We start from the raw sequence: 22,276 nt of genomic DNA on the forward strand, positions 1-22,276 counted from the left end.
TTTAGTTTCACTCAACATTTTTCCGTCTTTTGGTTTGTTCTTCCCGTTCTCCCCTTTCCTCCTACTGTTCTGCCACCCCCTATATGTGCTCTGCTATCTTTTTAGTGCCCATTTCAGCCCCTCGAAGGCCCCATAGCTTCCACAGTGGCATCTCTCCAGCTGAGGGCTTGGAAGCCCAGGCTTTCTCTATCTTCACCTCTTCTCAAACCTCTTCTCTCTCCTCTTCAACCTCTGATCCATCACTCCATTCTGCCTGTGACACGTCACAAACAGGTATTGCATAATTCAGTTCCAATCGTCATTGGTTTCTGATAAACATTAAAACAGATGAAGACTATCCAATAAAAACTCTGATAAAAGACCATACAGTAGATTTAATGCTGTTTACTGGTATTGATTGAAAAGACTGACCTTGAGCTCCTGCCTCAAGACGTACCATTTATTCAGCTTTTATCTCATAAATCTTAAGAGAAAACTGTTAATCTCAGCTGTCAGATTGTAAATACCTCAGAAAATAGGGTTAACCCTTCACCTCAGCACGAAGGTGGTAAACTCTGGGTTTACTTGGAAACTAAACACATTTTTACCAAGTATAATCACAAACTCATTTCTTCATGGAAAAAAATGTAATTATTAAATTGTGCCATTTAATTACATTTAATGATTCTGATACAAAACAAATTACATTATAACACATTACATTATTAGTGGTGCAACTGTTTGGCATTATTATAACAACAGGCGCAGTTTCCCCACATATATAAGGACATGCTACTGGAAAGTGACGTGTGGTGTTTGAAACTGAACTGAAACGACCACTAATAATACTGCTGACTCTGTGCTGTGGCTGTTTGACCAAACGATAGTGTCACTGACAGGAGGAGCTTCTTCACAGCCTGAGATCATGGAGGTCTCAATTCATAGCTTTTAATGTAATAAGCCCAAAACAAAAGTCAAAGTCAGATTGGAGTTTATTAAAGCCCAATATCACAAAGCCTCAAAGGGCTTTAAGTACAATAACAACAGTAAATAAGCAAAATTAGCAAAACAAACAAAAACATCTAAAAAAGTATTAAAAACTCAATGTTTATTATCATACTTACAATAAAAACAATATGATATGATATGCCTGACACCTGCCAAGCTAACTGCTCGAAAACAGTAAAGGTATTTAGCTAATTATCTGCCTGGAAAGTCAAAGATAACATGATATAGTGTTTTTCCTGTCTTAAGGAAACCATCTTTTCTTTTATTCTTTCCATTTTCCACTCTCAGCCGATCCCAGTGCCTGGAGTGCCCCGCGTGTTCCTTCCTTTTCTTCTGTCTCCTCCTCTTCATCTTCAGTTCCTCTCAGCTCCTTCCCTTCTATACCTCCACTGCCTCCTGCTTCCAGGCAGCCCAAAGCTCGCCTCACCTCTGTGGGGGAGGCAGGCTCTGCCCTCACCAGGCCCACCAGTCTGCCATCTGCCCCTGAGACAGGTACAGGGACAGGATGACATGTTTTACCCTGTCAGAGGCTAGTTAACACCTTTCTGTTCATACACCTGTTACTATACCTTTACTTGTGTTTCTTCCTTTATCCCTCCATGTTTTTTGTCCTTCTCCTCTTTTTTCCCAGCTTCCTGGCAGAGTGAATGGAGGCCTCCCAAATCTCAGGCCCCTCTAGCACAGCCTGCCCTCTCTCCTAAGTTTCTGCATCTCACTGCCAGTGATCCTGGACAGCCTGCAGTGCTGCAGAAAAAGCAGAGAATAGAGATGCCATGTAATGCTGCTCCACCTTTAACCCAACTCAAGCCTGACACCCTCCTGACAGCCTGCTGCACTCCCGTGTCCTTTCATTCATTTTCTCTGTTCTTATCTTAACCCAGTGCCTCGTCTCCTGCCTAACATTTGATTTACTAATATACACTAATATGTTTGAATCATCTGGACTGATTCACCATTGAGATAGGCTGATAGGATATAGTATTCCTGCTGTGAGCAGCTGGTGTGGATGAAATAGAGAGAGTACAATCTCCTTGGCGAATTAAAGGGTAAATATGGTAATATCCTACACTTTTTTGTCAATAAATGTCATGTGCAGAACCCAACCAACAATGAATTGATCCTTCTAAACAATGTTCTGTGTGTAAATATATATCTTCTTCCTCTGTGCCACAGAGTTCAACTGTTATCTAAAAACAATGAAAAACACATCACTAGACCACACTATTGCACTGGTTGACATGTTCCTTTGTTACCATGAGAACATACACACTGTATTTTACTTTGACTCAGTCACACATACACCGTCCTGCTGCCCCAAATACCTGTTACTGAAAGTAGTCCCCATCAAGTGCACCATGTTCTCCTGTTTGAGTAACATTTGTTCAGTGACCAGTTGGTTTCTTCACAGGATTTGCTGACACTAAAGCCCCATCTAGACATATTGCCCCAATATGAAAATGTGATAGGAAAAGAGGTAAAAGAACCTTATTCAAACAGCCACAATAATAATCACACCTGCCCCCCATCTATATTTTCCATTTTCTTTTATTGATGAAATGTCCAACAAATCGCTTCACATACAGCATGTGAGAGAGCGAGAGTCCCACTTATGTCTTATCTTTCTCTGTATCAGTTTGTAGGATATGTACAGAATTTGTTTGTTTAAAACATTTTAAAAAATGAACTGACAATATCATCAGTTGGGAGAAACGTGTTGACGTCTCAGATTTCTATGTACCTGGTTAGAGATGTCTACTGAAGTTAGCATGCTAACCAGCTAGCCCTGGCCCGTCCTGTCTCCTAATACCACTTTGTACCACAAGAGGGGATAGTCTGATAGCCCCTGTAGTAGCAAGATCACTACATAGTCTAATAATTAAACAAAATAAATTCAAGTGCTGCTTCTGTTGGTCCTCTTCCATGCACTGTGCCACTTGCTCTCCCTCTCACTTCTTTGTTAGTGAGCTGTTACTAACACTACAAGCACTAACACTAAAAATGCCTGCTAAAATGATTTCGGAAAATATACATTCGTTTTGGGTCATTGATTTTCCACATTCCATTCCCTTCTTTCATCTCTTCCTTCCCATCATTCTTCTGTCCCATTATATCTCCTCTTTGTCAGCTTCCTTCTCTCTGACCACTGGTCAGTCTTTGGAGCAGAAACCCCAGGGAGGGTCTGGATATGTTTCTTCCTGGAGACCTCAGGTCACCCCTGCAGTAGAGACCCCCTCACCTTCTCCTTTAAATCCTGCCTCTGCTCTTGTGCTCTCTGGGCCTCCTCTTCCTCCTCCTCCTCAGCCTCATATTTCCCAAACTGCCTTAGTCTCCCTCAGTGACCAAGATGCAGGTACAGAAGCAAAAAGGAACGACCCATGTTGTTCCTGCCTGGTTAGAACTAGTATCAAAATTAAGTGACTTATCCTCTCCAATATACAAGCACATGTCTCCCCCTGCTGGTTGTTAGGGTTGGGCTTCTTATGTTTAATCTATTCTATGCTTTTCTGTCATTTCAGAGTTTAAAAGACAGTTGAGCACCCTGAGTGAAGAGGATAACCAGTCCACCACACCTACAAGTGAGTGTGAATACAAAATGCAGTGCAGTAGAGTAAATGATACCTATATACAGTGACTACATGGCTAACGTTATATTTCTGTATGTTGTTCAGCCCCTGATCCCAGAGCCCCAGCCAGTCGGAGGCATGAGCCATCCAGGACTACAGAACGGAAAAGAGATGCACATTTTGGATTTGAGGTTGTCAAGGCATCAGCAGGGTAAGTAATTATGAAAGGCTGCCTTCTATAAGGTTTGGTGTTTTTTTTTAATGTTTGCCTTGGCATGGCTGTAAAGAAATAATCCACCCTCAGATACCCCAACACTGTTAATGTGGCTGCCATCAATTTTTGTTGTCAAGTAAACTAGGCTTTTTCCAAAGAAAAGTATCAAAGCACTTCACAACAAAGGCATTTAGCAGAACAAATGTAAACAGCAGGACAGGGGCAAACACAAGAGCAACAAAATAGAAATGTTAAAACAGAAATGACAAAATGATCAGTTAAGAAAATTGATTTACTGTTTAGTGAGTCTTCAGGAGGTTTTTAAAAATGAAAGTTGTAACTGGAAACCATATTAAAGAGTTAAACTATTTCATAGAGAATGGATCATCAACTATTCAGTCTCTCTTCATTTTAAGCCAAGGTCTGAGAATATTCAGTAGACACTGGGTCGCCCCTTTAAATTATTATATGAACAGAACAATTCAGAAATGTACGAGAGGACTACTGCATAAATGCACTACTTCACCATGTAGTGCCTGATAGGTAAGTGCAAGTATCTCAGGAAAAAGCACAATGTCATTTTTTCTTGATATGTAATGAAGCATCTAGACAAGAATTAAATATGACAGCTAAATTCTTAGACAACCCCTGAACCAACATGCCAAGATTTGCTCTGCTTGTGTTTGAAAATTAGAGGACACAGAGAACCACATTCTGTGCCAACTAGTACAAAGACCACAACAGCAAGTTTATGTTCACTTTCGGTTTAAAATACAAAAAGTGTTGCTATATTTCAGTAGCTGTGAACACTGCAACCGTTGTGGTAAATTTAACTCAATGACAGGTGATGCAATTTTACTGAGCTACGAAGCTTTTCTTTGTCTTGCCTGTAACGTCTTGCCAACTGATTGTGATTGTATTGGTTAGAGGAATGTGTGAAAAATAGATTGTCAAACAACTAAAAGCTAAAAAACAAACTGTAAAGCAATTCCTCTTCTTAGCCTGTAATTTAGTAAGAAAGGGGAAAACACTACTAGTTTAACACTAAGTTTAAACGTTTTGTTTTCAACTGATGGTTTTTATGATATCAGGCTTTATGAGGTGCTGTAGCCACCTCTACAAAGTCATAGAAAATGACTTTCTCTTAAAGAAATTATTTCCTTTAAAATAAAACAGACCATTGTTCTATCTTTAAATTGTCTATTTATTAATTAAAGGATTAACTGGTAGTATGGTTAAGATAGAAAAAATACAAATGTATTGCTTTCCATGATGAATTAAGTGTTGAAAAAAGTTAGTCTGAAACCCTGCATAGTGTATCTGATATAGTATTGTCATGTGTTTCGTACTTAAGGACATGGTCTATCTGGTCTCATTTTGTTCAAACCCTAAGGACATCTTTTTTTAATAAAGCTTTTTCTATCTAAACAAACATGATTTTATGTTGCAAGACTCACATGGTCAAAAGTTGGTAAGGTTCTATATAAGAATGGGCTTCTCTCTTTAAGTGTCTCTTTCACTGTCAGTTTGTTTACCAAAGAACGCCTCTGAATCTGAATCTGAGGTTAAATGAGGCTGGGCTTAGATGATGTAAAAAATTATTTATCCAGATTCTGTAATTGTAGTGGAGTTTTGTCACAGAATGATTTGTACAGGGAATGATTTACAGATAAAAGATCACCTTGTTGAATTCCTGGGAACTCAGATAAGGGTTTTGGTTTGTATATGTTGCCATATAAGCTGGGACAGCTACCCTTCATTCACAAGCTCATTTGTTGGTTATATGTTAGCTGGACAGTATACAATTGGGAAGCCAAGTACATGAGTGGCTGGTAAAGAGCCAAGTATTATTTTCAAAATTAAGTGGACTGAAAGTAACAGACTTAAAATTTTAGAAAAAAAGAAGGATCCAAAGGAATGTCCATCTTAATTGGATGTCTACTTCATTGCCTAAAAATCACTAAATGCGGCTTCAACAAAAAAAAATACTTGTTGCTGGTACATGCTGTCTACACAAGGGTCAAAACAACATTAAGGTAGCTAATATGTGTAGCATGTTGTGGTGTGCATTTGCAATTAATGGATTAGGCTTGGATTTGCAGCTTTGGTTTGAAATACATTCCACAAACAAACAAACTCCCCATTTGTTTGGCTTGAAAGGGCTTCTGTGAATGTTTGAAATAGTTCTAGGTCAAATACAGAACGATATGTTACATTAAGGTCTTTGTTGCCTTTAGAGGCAAAAATTAACAAGTTTGCTATGTCAGAATCGCCCAAATCATCAAATAGATAAATAAAATGAAAAATGTATTCAAATGTATTTGTAATGTGTCTTCATATGTCTTGTGAGAGAAATCTCCTTTAATTATCAAAAATCCTTGAAAAGCCCTTTATTTCATTGTAAATTCTGGTGAAGCAAGACCCTGGTGCCCACTGTTGAGCAGCTTCTTCTGCTTATAACTAAGTGGCTATGTTTCAGCTCTGAAAACTTTTTTGGCGGTCACTGCTTGTTCAGCTGCATGTGAAAGCATATGGAATCTTAATAAGGATACTTTTATGATGAGATTTAAACAGAAGCAACTTAGTCATGTTGATGTAGCAAGTGCCTGATCTGGCAGTGTTGTTTCAGTGAATTAAAGAGTTGCTGCTGCTTGGCAAGACCTGGTCATTAGTTATGTGATTTATCACAAAACACTTGTTTGGGTGGTAACTCTGTCTGGTGTCAATCTCCTGCTCTACATTTTTGCCATACATAATTTTTGTAGTTCCATGTCATATTGCTCTTTTGCTTGTGTGCTGTTCAGTGGAATTCTGTCAAAATGGCCTGGATATAGACTGCATTACTGAGGTGGAGACTTTGTTTGCGTCATAACTCTGATCTTATTTGTCTGTCCCTCAGACCTGAGAGCATGGCCTCACTTCTGCCCCTTAGCCCCAGAAAGACCGAAGCCCTAGGGCTAAAATATTTTGAGATGCCAAAGCCACAGGTGGATCAGACAGAATCAAGGCCAACAAGGACATTCCCTAACGTACAGTCAACACTTCCTCCCATCTCTTCTTCTCATAAGCAAAACCTTGATTTTCAAGATCACACATCTGCCTCAGCCAAGGACCCCCTGCTTAAACCAAGAAGTCACTTGTCCAAGATGTCCATTCAGTTAGGGGATCCAATGGTCCATCCAGAGCCTGTTCAATGTAAACCCCTTTCTCCTACCAAACCCCAACCTACATCCAGATCACTCCAGGGACCATTGTTACACTTGCCTCCAATTGCTACACCCCCAGAAACAAAACTGATAGGAAGGATAGCCCATAAAAAAGAAGCTATATCTATGGATTTGGGGTAAGTGTAGTGTGGTGATCTGTCAGTTAAATCCCTATTTTATAGTCTTAAAAATGCATCTAAGTTCTTGTATATAGTTTTTCAAGTTCTTATTAACACTTGCAAAAACAAATTCTGATGATTTAAAATAAGGCATTCTTATAGCTTTCTAAAGCACTTGAGTTTTTTTGTTTCTACATAAATTTTTGGTATACTTTATTCCTTCAGAAATGAGAGCATGGCTACCTCTGTGTCATCTTGTCTCAGAGAAGCCAGTCCTGCTTGTCCTCCAATTGAGATGAACAAAACACCAGGAGCTCAGTCTGGAGAATGGTCCATTGCTGAAAACTCACAGTTGGAGAAGCCAAAGAGAGACACTCAAAAAATAAGCCCTGCTGTTTCAATGCCTGCTGTGGATAAGAAAATCATATGCAACACAATTGCCTCAGACCAAATCACTTCAAGATTGGACTCACAGAAGGCCACAAATGAAAATTTGTCAAAACAAAGAGAAGAATCTAAAATTAATTTTGCATTGTCTTCTACAAAAGGTTTTGACGCGCACAGTTTGAAACCAGAACATTGTATGGAGAAGAAGAGAACTGAAAATATGGCTTTGTCTACGGATAAAATAGCATTGTTTGAAAGAGATAAGAGAGTTGCACAGGAACTTGGGTTAACAAGCTCTGCAGTCAGCACAGAAGAAAACTGTGTGTACATATCTAAGGTCGAACTTGCTCCATTTTGTCCAAGAGGGAGTTCTATCTCAAATTCACCATCCACTTCAGAGCCTGAAGCTCGGCTTGAAGGGACAGTGAGAGTGCCCCAGTTACAGTCAAGTTGTCCAGAATATTCCAAGATTCCTGGCATGCCATGCCATCAGTCACAAGTTATAGCTTGGTTTGATGATAGAAGGTTACTGTTTCAGAGGTTACCCCACAACAGAGTTCCATTACTTCTGTATTCAGATCATATTAGCTCCCTTTATAAGGGTAGTGCAGGAATTGCAAAAATGGTGAACTTAACACTGTCCTGCTCCAGGTCTGCCAGTATTCCTGGATTCCCATCTGCTTTGAAACGTGAGCCAAATATGGCTCACCTTTTACCTACATGTCCCAGATTTTGCAGTGTTCCAGGGTTAGCTTCTGCTGGCTCAGTGACTGAATATGGAAAGAGATATTGGGACAGATGTTCTCTGTGGGAGAAACCAATGCGGATAAAAGAAGCATGTCTTTTACACATGTCTTGTGTTCAGGAGCAAGCTGTCAGTGATACAAAAATGATTAAAGTCATGGTGGCCATGTTGCCAACATGCTCTAGGGAGGCCAGTATTCCAGGGTTTCCTTCAGCACCATTGCAGAAAGCTTCAAACACTCCAAGCATGGCCAGTCTTCTCCCCACATGCCCCAAGCAGACAAGGATTGCAGGTATGCCATTTAGACAAGGACTTATGGCATGTAATGACAGCTGGCACATTTTGAGGGAATCAATTTTGGATAGACAATTGAGAAGTGATCCTACTCTGGTTCAGGAAAATCCAAATGAGGAAAAAGAACATGTAAAACATGTGGTAGATATATTACCATCTTGTCCCTGGAAGACAACAAATCCTAGTTTCTGGTTCTCTTTGTCACAAAAAGAACCAGATGTGCCAAGTGTTCCAATTACACAAAGCAAATATCCTCGAATGGCAGATTTTCTGCCTACTTGCCCAAGAAAAGCCAGAGTCATTGGTTTACCCTCTAAGGAGCCAGTTAGTGCTCAAGTTGAAGATTTGAATATAACCAAGCACGTTTCGATGGAGAAGCCCTTGAGTATATGTGAAGTCTTGAATCAAGATTTCTCCCCAGTTGCTGCTCAGGATATAGACAAAAGAGACATGTTCAGTACAGTGGCAATGTTGCACTCATGCCCTGTGAGAACTTGCCTTGTGGCCAAGCCCTCAGGACCCCAGAATTTTTCTCCGAGTATTGTCAGTCTTGTACCTATATGCCCTAAACAGACCCAAACACCTGGTATGTCATCTCGAGATCAAAACAATTCAAAGAGCAGAGATTGGCATGCCTCGAGGAAATTAATTGACAAGAGACCAGAGAAGACAACACAAGCTTATATTGTTCAGTGGGTACCGAAAGATACAGAAGTCCTTAAAGGTATGGTAGATATGTTAATGAGTTGCCCACAAAAAGCCAAAGTTTTTGGCTTACCCTCTGCTCCACGACAAGAACCCATTATGGTTAATCTAATGCCCTCATGCCCTAGACATAGTGGAGTTTGTGGCTTGCCTTCAAAGACTGGACAAAATCTTTGTTTGTCCAGCTGCAATGAATGGTTTGCTTATGAAAGTTTGCAGTGGGAGAAACCACTTATCAAAAGGGAAGTGCAGATTCTGAATGCAGCTTTGTGCTTTGATAAGAATACTGCTGAAAGTATGAGTGCAATATTACCCTCCTGCCCGAACTATGCTAGTGTACCTGGGTTTCCCTCTGCTCTGACACTGACATTAACTGATGGCCTCACTATGGTGAATTTAATGCCTACGTGCACAAAGGAATCTAGAGTTCCTGGAATGCCAATTAGAAACACCACCCAACAATTAGAGTGGCTAATGGAGAGAAAGTCACTGCAACTCCCCAGGGACAAGTCTGCTGTTATGTTACATTTACAGGATGTTAATGTGTTCTATCTTGATTGTGATATGATTGTAGATATGGTATCCATATTGCCCTCTTGTCCACGAACAGCTTGTCTACCAGGCTTTCCATCAGTACCATGTCCTCAGTGGCCAGATATACCAAGTATGACCCATCTGCTGCCTACTTTACCCGAACATTCCAGAGTTTGTGGAATACAGTCTAGAATTCATAGTGAGTTTGTTGAAGCAGAATGGAATGTTAATGAAAGGACACTATGGGAAAGGCCATTGATCAAGCCCAGGAGATTGCCAGTAATACATGACCATAAGATGTATTTTAGAGAAAAATCATTGCTTCGAATTATGGTTTCAATGTTGCCACCTTGTCCCAAAAAGTCATGTATTTCTGGAATTCCTTCTAAAGTAGGTGAGAGACCAGTGGAAGCTTTGGTGAAAGAGGCTCCCAGAATGTTAAAATCCTTAGGCACTTTCCCAAAACACAGTAAAATTCCAGGACTACCTGCAAAGAATAATAAAGAAGAATATGATGGCTGGTATTTGGATAGGGATGCAGTTTTGAGAAACCCAATTAAAAGACAGTATGGAGTTGTTCAACAAGATTTTAAGGAAAAGTCATATAGGGACAAAGAAATAATGCTGAGCATGCGCCTATCATGTCCACGACAAGCCCAGAACCCTGGATTTCCATCTGCTCCTCGACTTCAAGCTGTTGAAACTATGGAGGAAAAAAATACAGACATGGTACATCTGCTGCCATGTTGCTGTAGACAGTCAAATATCATTGGTTTCCCCTCTAGGGTGTCGGTTATTGCTGATTCTCAAGTAGGGGGGTGGCCAGTAATGATAATAAAGACACAATGCTCCTGTCCATTTTACAAAAAGTATGGTTCTCCTCACAAAGATACAATAAAGGCAATTCTTTCTCTTGAACCTTCTTATCCAAACATTGCTCTCAGTTCTGGCTTCATAACAGTTCCACTGCTTCCAAATATGGTAAATATCGTGCCATCTTGCCCAAAGAAAGGGTCTGTTCTTGGGGTACCATCTACACATGTACACCATTCAGGAGAGGGGTGGCCAGTTAAAACACGGCTGGTGAAGTCAGGAACAAAAACAATTGGAAAGGATAGAGAAAACCTGATGAGTCAACAGCTGTTACTAGAAGATCATTCCTTTTCTAAGGTTCCTGTCAGCAAGACATCCATGCATTTTTTATTCCATAGCCCAGATGTACCAGACAATGTACAACAAAGCATGAAAACTGGGTCATCAACCGGTTCCCCCAAGGCCATTGCCAAAAACTTAACATCATCAAATTCTGTAATTCAAGCTGACCAGCTTTCCTCTCGGATGGAGAAGACTGAGAGGTTATGGGATGAGGCCAGTCCAGACAGATTAGCTCTTGAAACAAAGAAAACACCTTTGGAGATACAAAAAGATGAACAGGGCTTTGGGCTACCAATTGAGGCTGAAGAAATAGGTGCTCTAGAAAATGGGTGAGTGAGTTGGAAAGTTGGAGTTGAAATTCTCTCTGTAATGTCAGTGGGTTAGTTTTTGAATCATATGCTTTCTGATTCTGTTTTCAGAAACTTGCATTGCAGAATGTGGCACTCCATTCCTGACATGCCACTATTCTTGAGTGTTAGGAAGAGGTGGGTTCCCTTGGTTTGCGCAGTGATGCAATAATATGATGCAGTATCACAGTAATGCATTTGCCTTATCTCAACACCATCTGACTGACTAATTTATGGAAAAAATTGCATTAGTTGTGTGTGTCATTCTTTGTGTAGCTTTGAGTTCACCAGATTTATAAAGATTTTTGCATCTTGTCACTTGTCATAATTTCAGCTCCTTGGGTCAAAAGGATACACAAGAAACCCACATATCAATCTATGAAAAGGGAGATACTGTTGACAAAGAAGCAGAGACTACTGAGGTCACTCAGGAGGATCATGGTTTCATGTCCTCAGAAGAGTCAATTAAAACTTTGTCAGTAGAATCAATGGATGTCATTGCTACATATAATGACACTGTGGATCAAGGGTGTGTTAGGTACTCTGAGAGTGGGTAAGTGTGAGAGAGGCTAATACCTGGCCTTTTCTCTTGTCAGTTTGATATAGGTGTAGGGATGTGTGTTGCATGGTTTTAATGTATGATGTCCTCTTGAGGTTGGCTTAATTTCCTGTAGTTCATGGTTGAATGGTGCTAGTGCTACTGAGCAAAATGGATTGCAGTAGAGAAATGTAAATGACAAAAACACAGCAGAATACAAGGGCAAGTCAGTTCGAATGAAAAAGAAGGCAACAAAGACACCATGAAGCAAACTGTAAAAGTCAAATTACGCAGAAACAGTTTTTATTAATGAAAACATTTGATTGTGAGAGAATAGTTTAAATATTAAAGTTGAAGCATTTCTCCATATCTTTGGAGGTAATTACTTAAGTCAACAGAGAGGTGTATAACACCATTGCGTGAAATTCTTAATTTAAAGAAATCTGGCGGTCCACCACAATATCAACATTTGCACATATTGATTTTCTATATTTGGAGCTGCGCGTCCCGTTCTTACTCACTCAAGACAGTACACCCATCAGTGAATAGCATGATGTTATATACAGTGGATGGCGATGTGCTATTTAGTCTGCCGGTAAAACCAATGAAGAAGAGGAGGAAGATTATTTAATGCGGTTGGCTTGACCGTAACTTCCTCTGCAAAGAAGACAGCTGGCCTTATCGTCGAGATCAAACCCCCACAAAGAGCCCCAGGCCTTGAATACAGTTTTTGTCGTGGCCAGGCCGTGTAATTACATCGTCATGTGATGCACTGGGGACTTTTTCCCATAAGCTAACATTGTGAAAGATGCGTCTGTAAAACGGTAATCAAAGCCTCACAACCCCTACGAAATGACTCGTTTTACTGTCAGAATTTGGGCAATTCGGTCCAATAAAATTTGGAGAGTCTAGAAGAGCCACCCGATTAAATTTTATCCCCTTCGAAGTAAGCTCGGCGCTAAACCAGAAGTTGGCCAACTCGGTCGGCGGAAGTCTCGAGTGCGCATGCTCTGTGGCACCCCAGCTGTACAGCCACCACCACAATTAAAGTCTGATTCTGTGGGAAATACTGAAATAGCTGTATATTCCAACCCTAACCCAAGCAAATCCTGTGGCATGGTGTTTTGTTTGCAAGAGTGCAACTTTTTAGCCAAAGTGGAATGTTGTGTAACTACAGGCTGTATTAAGTTTGGAGTGAATAGCATTTATTGAAATTGCATGCATGAGAGTGAAATACATACCATAAAAATTATAATGAGTGGTAATATACCATTTTTTTTCAACTTTTCTATCATATGTAGATTTGTAGTAATTATACTCTAAAGCACTGATAACTTTCTCACTGATTGATTGAGGCACACTGTGCCAGGCTATGTAGAATTAGATGTAGAATTGCGCTCATTTTGTAATTTTTTTTCCATCGTCCAACAGACTATAACTTTGTATTTACCTTCTCTTTAGACATGAATACATGACTTCACAGCAGCCATCATGCCCAATTATTGCTGGTGCTGCAGAACCGCAATCCCAGACCCAAATGAATAATGCTGAGCAGCATCTTACAAACAGGACCATACTATGGGAGGAGCTACCAAAGGCAACTACACTAAAATGTCCTACAGACAAGACCATACAATGGGTGGAACTACCAAAAGTGACTACAGAGGTAACAAGAAACAAACCAGAGGAAGAAATGAAAACAATAAAAGAAATGGTCAGTATGGACCAATCGTTACCTGGTGTTGCCATGACCCCAAGTCTCTCTTCCATGATGTTGGACATTGATGATGACGTGAGGACAAAGACAGAGGCTGGGATAGCAGATCTGATGCCGATATGTCCAACAGTTAGCGGCATTTTTGAATTCACTGCAACTGCAAAACATACAAATGAAAGCTTACTGGAAAGTGACTTTACTTGGGATACGCCAACAGAGGATAATGACATTATAACCACTGAGAGTGTTCTGCATTTGAAAGGAAATACAGATTTAGTTAATCAAATGGAAATGGAATGGAATGGAAAAAATAAAAAGCCTACTGCACAATGTATGCCAAATTATGTGAAGCCTGAAATTGAGTACAAACAGTTTACTTTCTCAGAAACCTATCCCAGTGTGTCAAACATTGCTGGTGTGCCATCTAAATTGACCACAGAAGAAGAACACTGGCTTGTAGATCACAAGCCATTCTGGGAGAAAAAATCAAAACCAAAAGAAGTATTTCAGCCATATGCATCAGAGGATGTTGAAAAGAGCAAGAAGAAAATGGTTTTACTGGTACCGTCTTGCCCTAGAGAGGCAAGAAATCCAGGGTTCCCATCTGTCTCACACTACAGTTTAGTTATTTGTGGACCAAATGTGGTGGATGTTTATCCTGAATGTCCAAGTGTATCCAATATACCTGATTCACCATCTATCAGGAAAGTGAACAACAGATCATTGGTATCACAACAGGAATCACTTTTAGAGAAGCAAATGAAAACTAAACTTGTCATGACAGTGTCACCACAAGAGAAGGATGAAATTACACCAATTGGAGTATTGGTACCATCTTGCCCTAAAACATCATGCATACCAGGCATTCCCTCAATTCCACAACCTATGATAGCACATCATGGATCAGATATGATGAGCCTTTTAAGCTCTTGCTCCAGAACGTCTTGTGTTGAAGGTATTCCATCGTTAATGGAAAATTTGAGTGAAAAATGGGCTACAGATTGCAAACCCTTAGGAGTAGAACGTCACAAAATCGACACAGTCATAATCGATGATAGACCTCACAATGATGACATGAAAGGCATGTCAGCTTTAGCCCCAACTTGTCCAAAAGAAGCTTGTATCCATGGATTACCATCTGCTATGGAACCTACAGTAAGCTATAATGGATTTAGTAGGGTCAATCTCCTTTCATCTTGCCCGGCTGCCTCTAGGATGGCTGGTTTTCCTTCAACGCACAAAGCTGACAGGAAAGACTGGAATGCAAGCAATGCGCCAATATGGGAGAAGCAAATTAAAAAGGAGTCTGTTTTACCACTGGAGAACGATCAAATGGACAAAGACATGATGGGAGCTGTTTCTCTCGCGCCAAGTTGCCCAAGAAAATCAATCATCTCCGGTTTTCCTTCTGTACCAAAACCCAGAATGATTAATGTTGTTAATATGACAAATATGGTCAGTCTTTCAAACTCATGCTCAAAGATGTCACAAATACCAGGATTTCCATCAATTTATAATTCAGAAGGGTGGACATTGAGCATGGAGCCACTGTTTGAACCTAGAATGAAAGAAAAGCAGGTGTCATTGATCGACGGATGTGAAAGAGATAAGAAAACAATGAAAGCAATGCTTGCCCTTGTACCATCATGTCCCAAAACTTCACGGGTGTCAGGATTTCCTTCTCGTTCAACTGTTTGTTGTGCACAAAGTATTAGCCTTCCTACTCTGTGCTCTCAAGCTTCCAAAATACCTGGATTCCCATCCATTGATGGTGATATGAGTGTAGGATGGATAACAGAAAAGGGGGCATTGCTGAAGAGGCTGCCAAATAAGGAAGTCAAATTTGACACAACAAATGGCAACAAAACAATTACAAGGAATATGGTTTCCTGTGTACCATCCTGTCCTCGAGAGACATCTATTCCTGGTTTCCCATCTATTCCAAATCCCAAAATTGTGTATTATGGCCTAAATGTAGTTAACCTCCTTCCGTTGTGTCCAATAATTTCTATCATACCCGGTATTTCATCACTTGAAGGGCATAAAGAAGAAGGATGGGGTGCCAGACTGGGTTCGTTGATGTACAGACCCCAAACGAACATTCAGTGTAGTATTATTGGCTCACCAATTAATGTAGACAAACCAAACAACATGCTTGCTTTGGTTCCTTCCTGCCCAAGAGCATCAAAGATTCCAGGCTTCCCATCTGTCCCCCGATACAATATGCTAAGTATTGTAACTCTTTGCCCAAAAGTATCCAGTTTGCCTGGATTTGCATCATTTGAAAGGACCTCAAAATTCCAATGGCTTTTTGATCCACACACTTTGTGTGATAAGCTATCAAAAGAGACAGTTTTTGGGATACACTGTCCAAATCAAGATGGAAAAACTGTGAAGGCAATGTTGGCTTTAGCACCATCTTGCCCTGAAGCGTCCAGGATCCCAGGGTTCCCCTCTGCACCTCAAACCAAATCCAAGATCCAACCCAATATGATAACTTTTCTATCTTTCTGCTCCAGTGCTTCACGTCTCCAAGGATTTCCATCTATGACTACAACCCCAAGTGCTGGATGGCTAAATGACACAAAACCAATTTTGATAAAACCTCTGGAGAAGAGGGCAGACATGATTATGCCACTTGCTGGACAGGACCAGCTATATTGCTACAACATGACAGGCATGGTGACATTAGTGACATCCTGCCCCAAAGAGGCCAGAGTATGTGGCTTTCCCTCTGCTCAAGTTGGAAACAGACCACCAGACATGGTCAGCTTATACACATCTGCTCCATGTGTCTCATGTGTCCCAGGCTTTCCATCAAGAAGGATGCTTAGTGCCGATTGTATAAATGAACAAATTAGGACAACACACAGCAAGACCCCATCAGAGAACATGCTGAATAAGAAGATTTTTCTCATTGCACAACATAAACATGGACAGGAAGACATGGGGTACATGGTAGCAATGGCTCCATCATGTCCACATTTGACTGGAATCCCTGGGTTCCCCAGCATTTCACAATCAAGTCCAACAGAGAAAGAAACAAGGACTAGTTCGTTCCCTTGTTCTACTGAGAGCCAAACATCACAAGAATTGCCTCCTGCACAGTCAACTCAGACAAATCTCAAAGATGCAAGCATTCCTTGTGGTCCCTCCACATCTTTTAGCAAGCCCAGCACATCACTTGCATATGGTGAGGTATTTGCAGCTTAAGGATTGAGGTCACATTCACCTTTTTATGTCATGTTTTTCTTTTGTGTATTTTACTGTTTGCTTTTATGACAGAGGACGAATTCGAAGGTGGTGCAAAACACAACATAGACCTTTGTGTAGATAAAGGGTAAGTAAAGGAACCCAGTTCTCTTGCATTGTTTGCTGTGAAAGGGGTTAGTTTAGTGCTTGCCCAACACGGACTGTTTCGACCAATAAACCATAGCTTTAGTAACCATACAGTGCATGGTAAATTTCACCATTTCTGTGAAGGCTGTACTTCATCATTTTTTTATTGAATTGCTGCATGAGTTCGTGGATCTCGCCTTAAAATCCTTCATATTTGGGTCTTCAGCAAATCACAAATAGAGACGATAGCAGCAGAAGACACCCAAACAGTGAAGAAACTATTGGACACATCAGAACCAGCAGGAGCCTTGGGGTGGGAAGTATTGGAGGCAGAGGGAACAATAACAGAAAAACAGACAGAATCCTTTTTGTCAGAAGATACCCCAGGACTAGTAAAGGCTATTGTGGGTGTTTTCCACAAAGGGTAAGTGTGACGCTGGTCACAAACTAAGAATTATAGCATTCAACATAGTGTGCATTGATTGTTGGTGAGCCTAAATATAGACCGTAATATTTCATGGTCCCACTTTTCATACAGCAGGCTCATTCTATTTTCAAATGCAGATTTTGGCATTTCAAAGTTTGGGGAAAAATAATATCTGGACTGAATTAGCATGGGTGTGCCTTTACCTTCTCCAATGCTCACTGGTTTCTATAATTAGCTCCATGTTTATTGAAACCATTGTTTTTGCATGGTTCCAGGTTTCATTCACTCACTCTAGTATCCATGTCTCACAGTTATGAAACAGTAGCATCCATTTTGGGGCCATCTAGCTCTACTTTAGCTGAAGTGGATCACCAACCCAAGGCTGTATCTACTATGGATGTGAAGGACAAGAGTCTGGCTCCTTTGGATGATTTCTTTCCACATTTCATGGACAACACGACTTCCATACAGAAGATAGAGGGCCAGTTTGAAGACGTACACCCCACACACGGCAATGAATATCCAACAAGTGCTGAGCCTTACATGTTGGACTTACTTCCATGTGGTCGATCAGCGTCACCAACTCCTGACAGCGATGATGGGTTTTTGGTTTGTGCAAACATGAAGAAATGGCCTCCTCTGACAGAGGCAGATATCAGTGAAATATCAAAGGATGATAGTGAACAAGTAGAGGAACAAGAGACCGCTCTTGACCAATTACATACAAAGGAGATATCATTCACAGGGCAGGACTCTGTTCAAACATCAGTGTACAACGAAAGTTTGTTAGCAAGACAACAGACCGACACAGAACAGGATGAGGTTAGAACAGTGTCAACTTCTTCACAGCTGGATAAAGGGTGAGTGCTGGAGTACAATGATCCAGTGTTTGGTTGCACGGTGTGACAGTGTACATGTTCTGCTTTTTTGGTGATAACACTGTCTCTTGTTCTGTTTTTGAGCACTTACTACTCTGTAAATTTTGATGGTCAGCTGTTTGTAAAAGCTGTAAAGATTGGCACTGTGACTTGAAATGGTAATATTGCGTCTTTGGTAGCATTTTACGTAGGTGTTGTAAACTGAGGTTAATTCTGTCTCTGTGTCCTTTATGTGCTTCTGTGTTGTTTCAATGACAGTGTGCATGTACTTAAGGAAAGCAGAATGTAGAAAATGAAGTTCAGTTTTGTTTTACAATGTGTGATAAGATTTGGTTACTCTCTTTTTCGTCAAGCAGATTAATAGCTGGTTTGAGATAGGGTGCATGGAAGAACTATATGACAAAGTAAAAAAACAGCAAATTCTGAAGCTTGTTCTTTCTTTTCCTCAAGCCCCCAACAAACAAGTATGGAAGAAATTTCTGTCACTTCCCTGCAGCCTGCATCAAATGAGTCACTGACAGATGCCAATGCAGATAGAGAGATACTCATGGACAAACCCTCAGATTTTCAGAACATCAGACCAGTTGGACCACAAGCTGACATTGCTGTCCCTCAGCGAGGCAGAAAGCCCAAGAGAAACATTTCACAACCTCAACATCAAGGGTGTGATCAAGAAAAAGACACCGTTCCAGTACGACCACTCAGAAGGAAGGATAGTTTAACACCAAGCCGCAAACAAAAGTCTGATGGTTTGTCAGTCAAGCTTCTCCCTGAGGTTTTTCCACTCCACTCTGTAAGGAAAGATGCTACTGGTGAGATTATTCTGACACAACCTGCCATTGACCCATCTTGCAACGTAAAGAAAGGAGACAGTAGCGTTCCTCTAGGTGTACCTCAGAATGAACATGCCCAAGCAAGTGTTGATGCTCAAGCAATACCATACACTGATGACAATAGACAAAAAGGGCAAAGTAAATCTGTGCAAATAATCATGGATTTTGTCCCTCCTCCTCGTGTGAAAAAGAGAGATGGTAGTTTGCCACCTGACACTCCACAGGGAACTGGCCCTTGCAAGCCTCTAAGGAGAAAAGATGGTGTCACTAGAGAGACTTCTGTTCCAAGAACTAATGAACAACAGAATTTGAAAGTCCAAGTCAGTTCTGCTTTGGAAGCTCCTGATCCTGTTCCTCCTCAACCTTGTGTGAGGAGCTCTCATGTCTCAGGTGCCCTTGAACCTTTACAGAGCATTGATAAACCCCACCAAACAGCCATCGAAATAATCCCTTCACAACCTTTAGGGAGAAAGGACCACACAACCACCAATTCTGATGGGAGTGCATCTCTACAGGCAGATGCAGAATTGGTCTGCTCGAAGGACAGGAGCTCTCCTACCCCAGAATGGCCCATGAAAGACATTAGCACATCTGTCAAGGCCTCTTCTCATGGAATTCCTCCCTCAGAAGCAAAAGACATCACCCCAGAGATATTTCATGTTGATCAAACTGCTTCGCTCTCAATCATCAAGAAGATACGCCTTCCTCAATCTGGCAAGAGATTGCCTTCAAGCAAATCTGGCAAAATTGTCAGTGACAAGGGAATTTTGGCACAAAATTTAAATGTTGCAAACAAGGAGTCTGTGAAACCAGTCCAGATCATCAACACTGTTATGCGGGATATAGAAGAAATAAAACAATCAAATATAGCTGGTGACACAGCTTTTGATACAATTGACATAACACATTTTAAGAAATCAGAGAATGCATCAGAGATAGCAGAGGCAGAGAAGCACAAACAAACAACTATTTGTGAGCCAAGGCGTCGTGTGAGGAAACGTCTCAGTGGCTCCTTCCGAGATGATGTTGCATCTACGGAAAGCACATCTAAAGCTTCCCATGGAGAGGAAGGACAGGCAGCAAGGCTAGATGGTTCTGCATTCATTTCCTCAACAACTAAAGCATTGCCATTCATGCAACACAGCAAAGATGTCCTCCTTCCTCTGGGGAATCAACCTTCTACATCTGCAGAAGAAGTTGCCCCTGTAAAGTTAAGGAGAAGCAGATTGACCATTGAGAGCGTTGTTCAAGTAGAAGATGGTGATGTTTTAGAGAAGACACCTGGAGATTCAAGCTTGCCTGTACCAAAACCAAGACTAAAAAAACGTCTCAGTGGTTCATTTCCAGAAGACACTACAGTTTCTGGCTCACCACCCTCCTGCCTACCAGACACTGTAACTGATACCATTGGTCATGAATCAGCCCAACAGAATGAACAGTCACGCTTGCCTGTTCCATTGCCTCGGGCCAAGAAAAGTCTCAGTGCAACTTATTCAGATAGTACAACAACTGAAGACAATTTATGCCCCGTAGAAATGGAATTCACTCAGGGAAGCCCAGAGGATATATCTGTCACTAATGAGGAAACAAAGGAAGACTCAACCCCGCTGGATTCAAGTGTGATCTCTGAAGGAGGTTTTGTCACTATCCAAAATGAAGATGATGTTGCATCAGAGTTGGAACGGGAAGTTTTAGCAGCAATGGCAGAAGAAGGATTTCCGCAGGACTCCATAGAAGATACTGAGAAGACACTGGATGAAATCATTGAAGGCTGGACCTTTACAGATAAACCTGTTGTCACTGATGACTTAGAGAAGACTGTTGTAGAAATGTCTGAGCATGCTGAAAAGGTTCTGGAGGCAGAAGTTGATAGGTCCCTTGCTTCCACTGTAGCAACTTCTCAGGATGACTGGCTGCATGTAGAGAATGACAAAGACAGTGAACCAACTGAAAGACAATCAAGGAAGGAAATGAGGGACGAAGAGTTGGACTTTGGCTTTGTTTCTGTAGATGTAGCTGCTGGTTGTTTAGAGGAAGAAAGGTAAGGTTAATCAGAACGCATTAAGGTGTGAGGGGGGTGTATTCATTACTGAGTGTGTGTGTGTTTTACATTATCATCTAAACAACAGAAATTCTAATTTCCATGTGTTTTCTAATTATGTAATATATTCTGTGTGTGTTTTCATTAGCAACATGGTTTGCAAAAACATCAATTACCAGTGTTCTATTGTTCATGAAATACTTTATTACTAACTGAGCTTTGTTTTTGTGTTTTTCCAGGCAAAGGGAGACACCAGAAAAATCTTATGGGAAGAAGCGCTTGAGTGGCTCTTACCAAGACGACAGCAAGTCAGAAGTTGCTGGCCTCTACCAAGCCAAGGAACCAACAACACCTCAGAAAAGACCTGCAGATGGGGCTGCCTCTCCTGAGGTATGTTAAAGCTGCACTTGTTGACATTTGTTTTTTTAACACAGAATCAAATGACTGTGTAATATGCAAGATGTTGTTCAGGGTGAAGACACCCACCAAGAAATTATCACCTACTCTGCAATTCTCCTCAGTTTCAAGGAGATTATTAACCTCTTTTAGTTATTTTTTTGTTCTAGGACCTGTTCTCAACAACTTCATTTCCAGCATTAGCAAGCTTTCAGAAAAGTGTTGACACTTTCATTGTCTACCAGCCCTGCACAAAACAGCAGACAAAGTTACCGAGTAGCTTGTGACGAAAGTGAAAGGCGTAGTGAATATTGAACTTCATTATGGTGATCAGTTGGACAGAGAAACAATTACATATCAAGTGCTTATATTGCTCTGTGTCTGCTGTATCTGTTAATCTTCAGTGATGCTACATTGTTTGTAGCATTATTGTTTCGTCATATATACTGTATTACTCTAATTTTTTTTGGCAACAAGATGACAACAAACAACTTTTATTAATGGTCTTTATTCAGTTACAAGCTCTGTCTTAATTGTGATTTTTATTACCATCATTCCCCAATATTGTTATTGTGTGTGTTCTAGAACCTTATGGCCAGTCCCAGTTTAGTGACATCCAGTAAGTCTTTACTGGAATGGTGTCAGGAAGTCACGCAGGGTCACAAGGGAGTGAAGATCACCAACTTCAGCACCTCCTGGAGGAACGGCCTCGCTTTTTGCTCCATCCTACATCACTTCCATCCAGAAAAGATGTAAGAAACATTGAAATCACTGGTATACGGATACATTTCAATAGATATTTTATTCCTCCCCACAGTCCCTTAATGTATACACTGATTATTGTGTTTCT

General features: G+C 40.8%; 1 protein-coding gene across 1 annotated transcript in view; it reads left to right on the forward strand.

Moving 5' to 3' along the window:
- Positions 1-22,276, forward strand: part of ehbp1l1a (EH domain binding protein 1-like 1a) — a 43,411-nt gene that overhangs the window by 14,035 nt on the left and 7,100 nt on the right. Inside the window, exons 7-10 of the mRNA XM_073475193.1 lie at positions 3,504-3,563; positions 3,657-3,762; positions 21,270-21,420; positions 22,012-22,178. Coding sequence (XP_073331294.1) covers positions 3,504-3,563; positions 3,657-3,762; positions 21,270-21,420; positions 22,012-22,178 — 484 coding nt within the window. The remainder of the gene's footprint in view (positions 1-3,503; positions 3,564-3,656; positions 3,763-21,269; positions 21,421-22,011; positions 22,179-22,276) is intronic.

This window comes from Pagrus major, chromosome 10 (genome assembly GCF_040436345.1).
Source record: "Pagrus major chromosome 10, Pma_NU_1.0".
NCBI classification, from domain to species: Eukaryota; Metazoa; Chordata; class Actinopteri; order Spariformes; family Sparidae; genus Pagrus; species Pagrus major.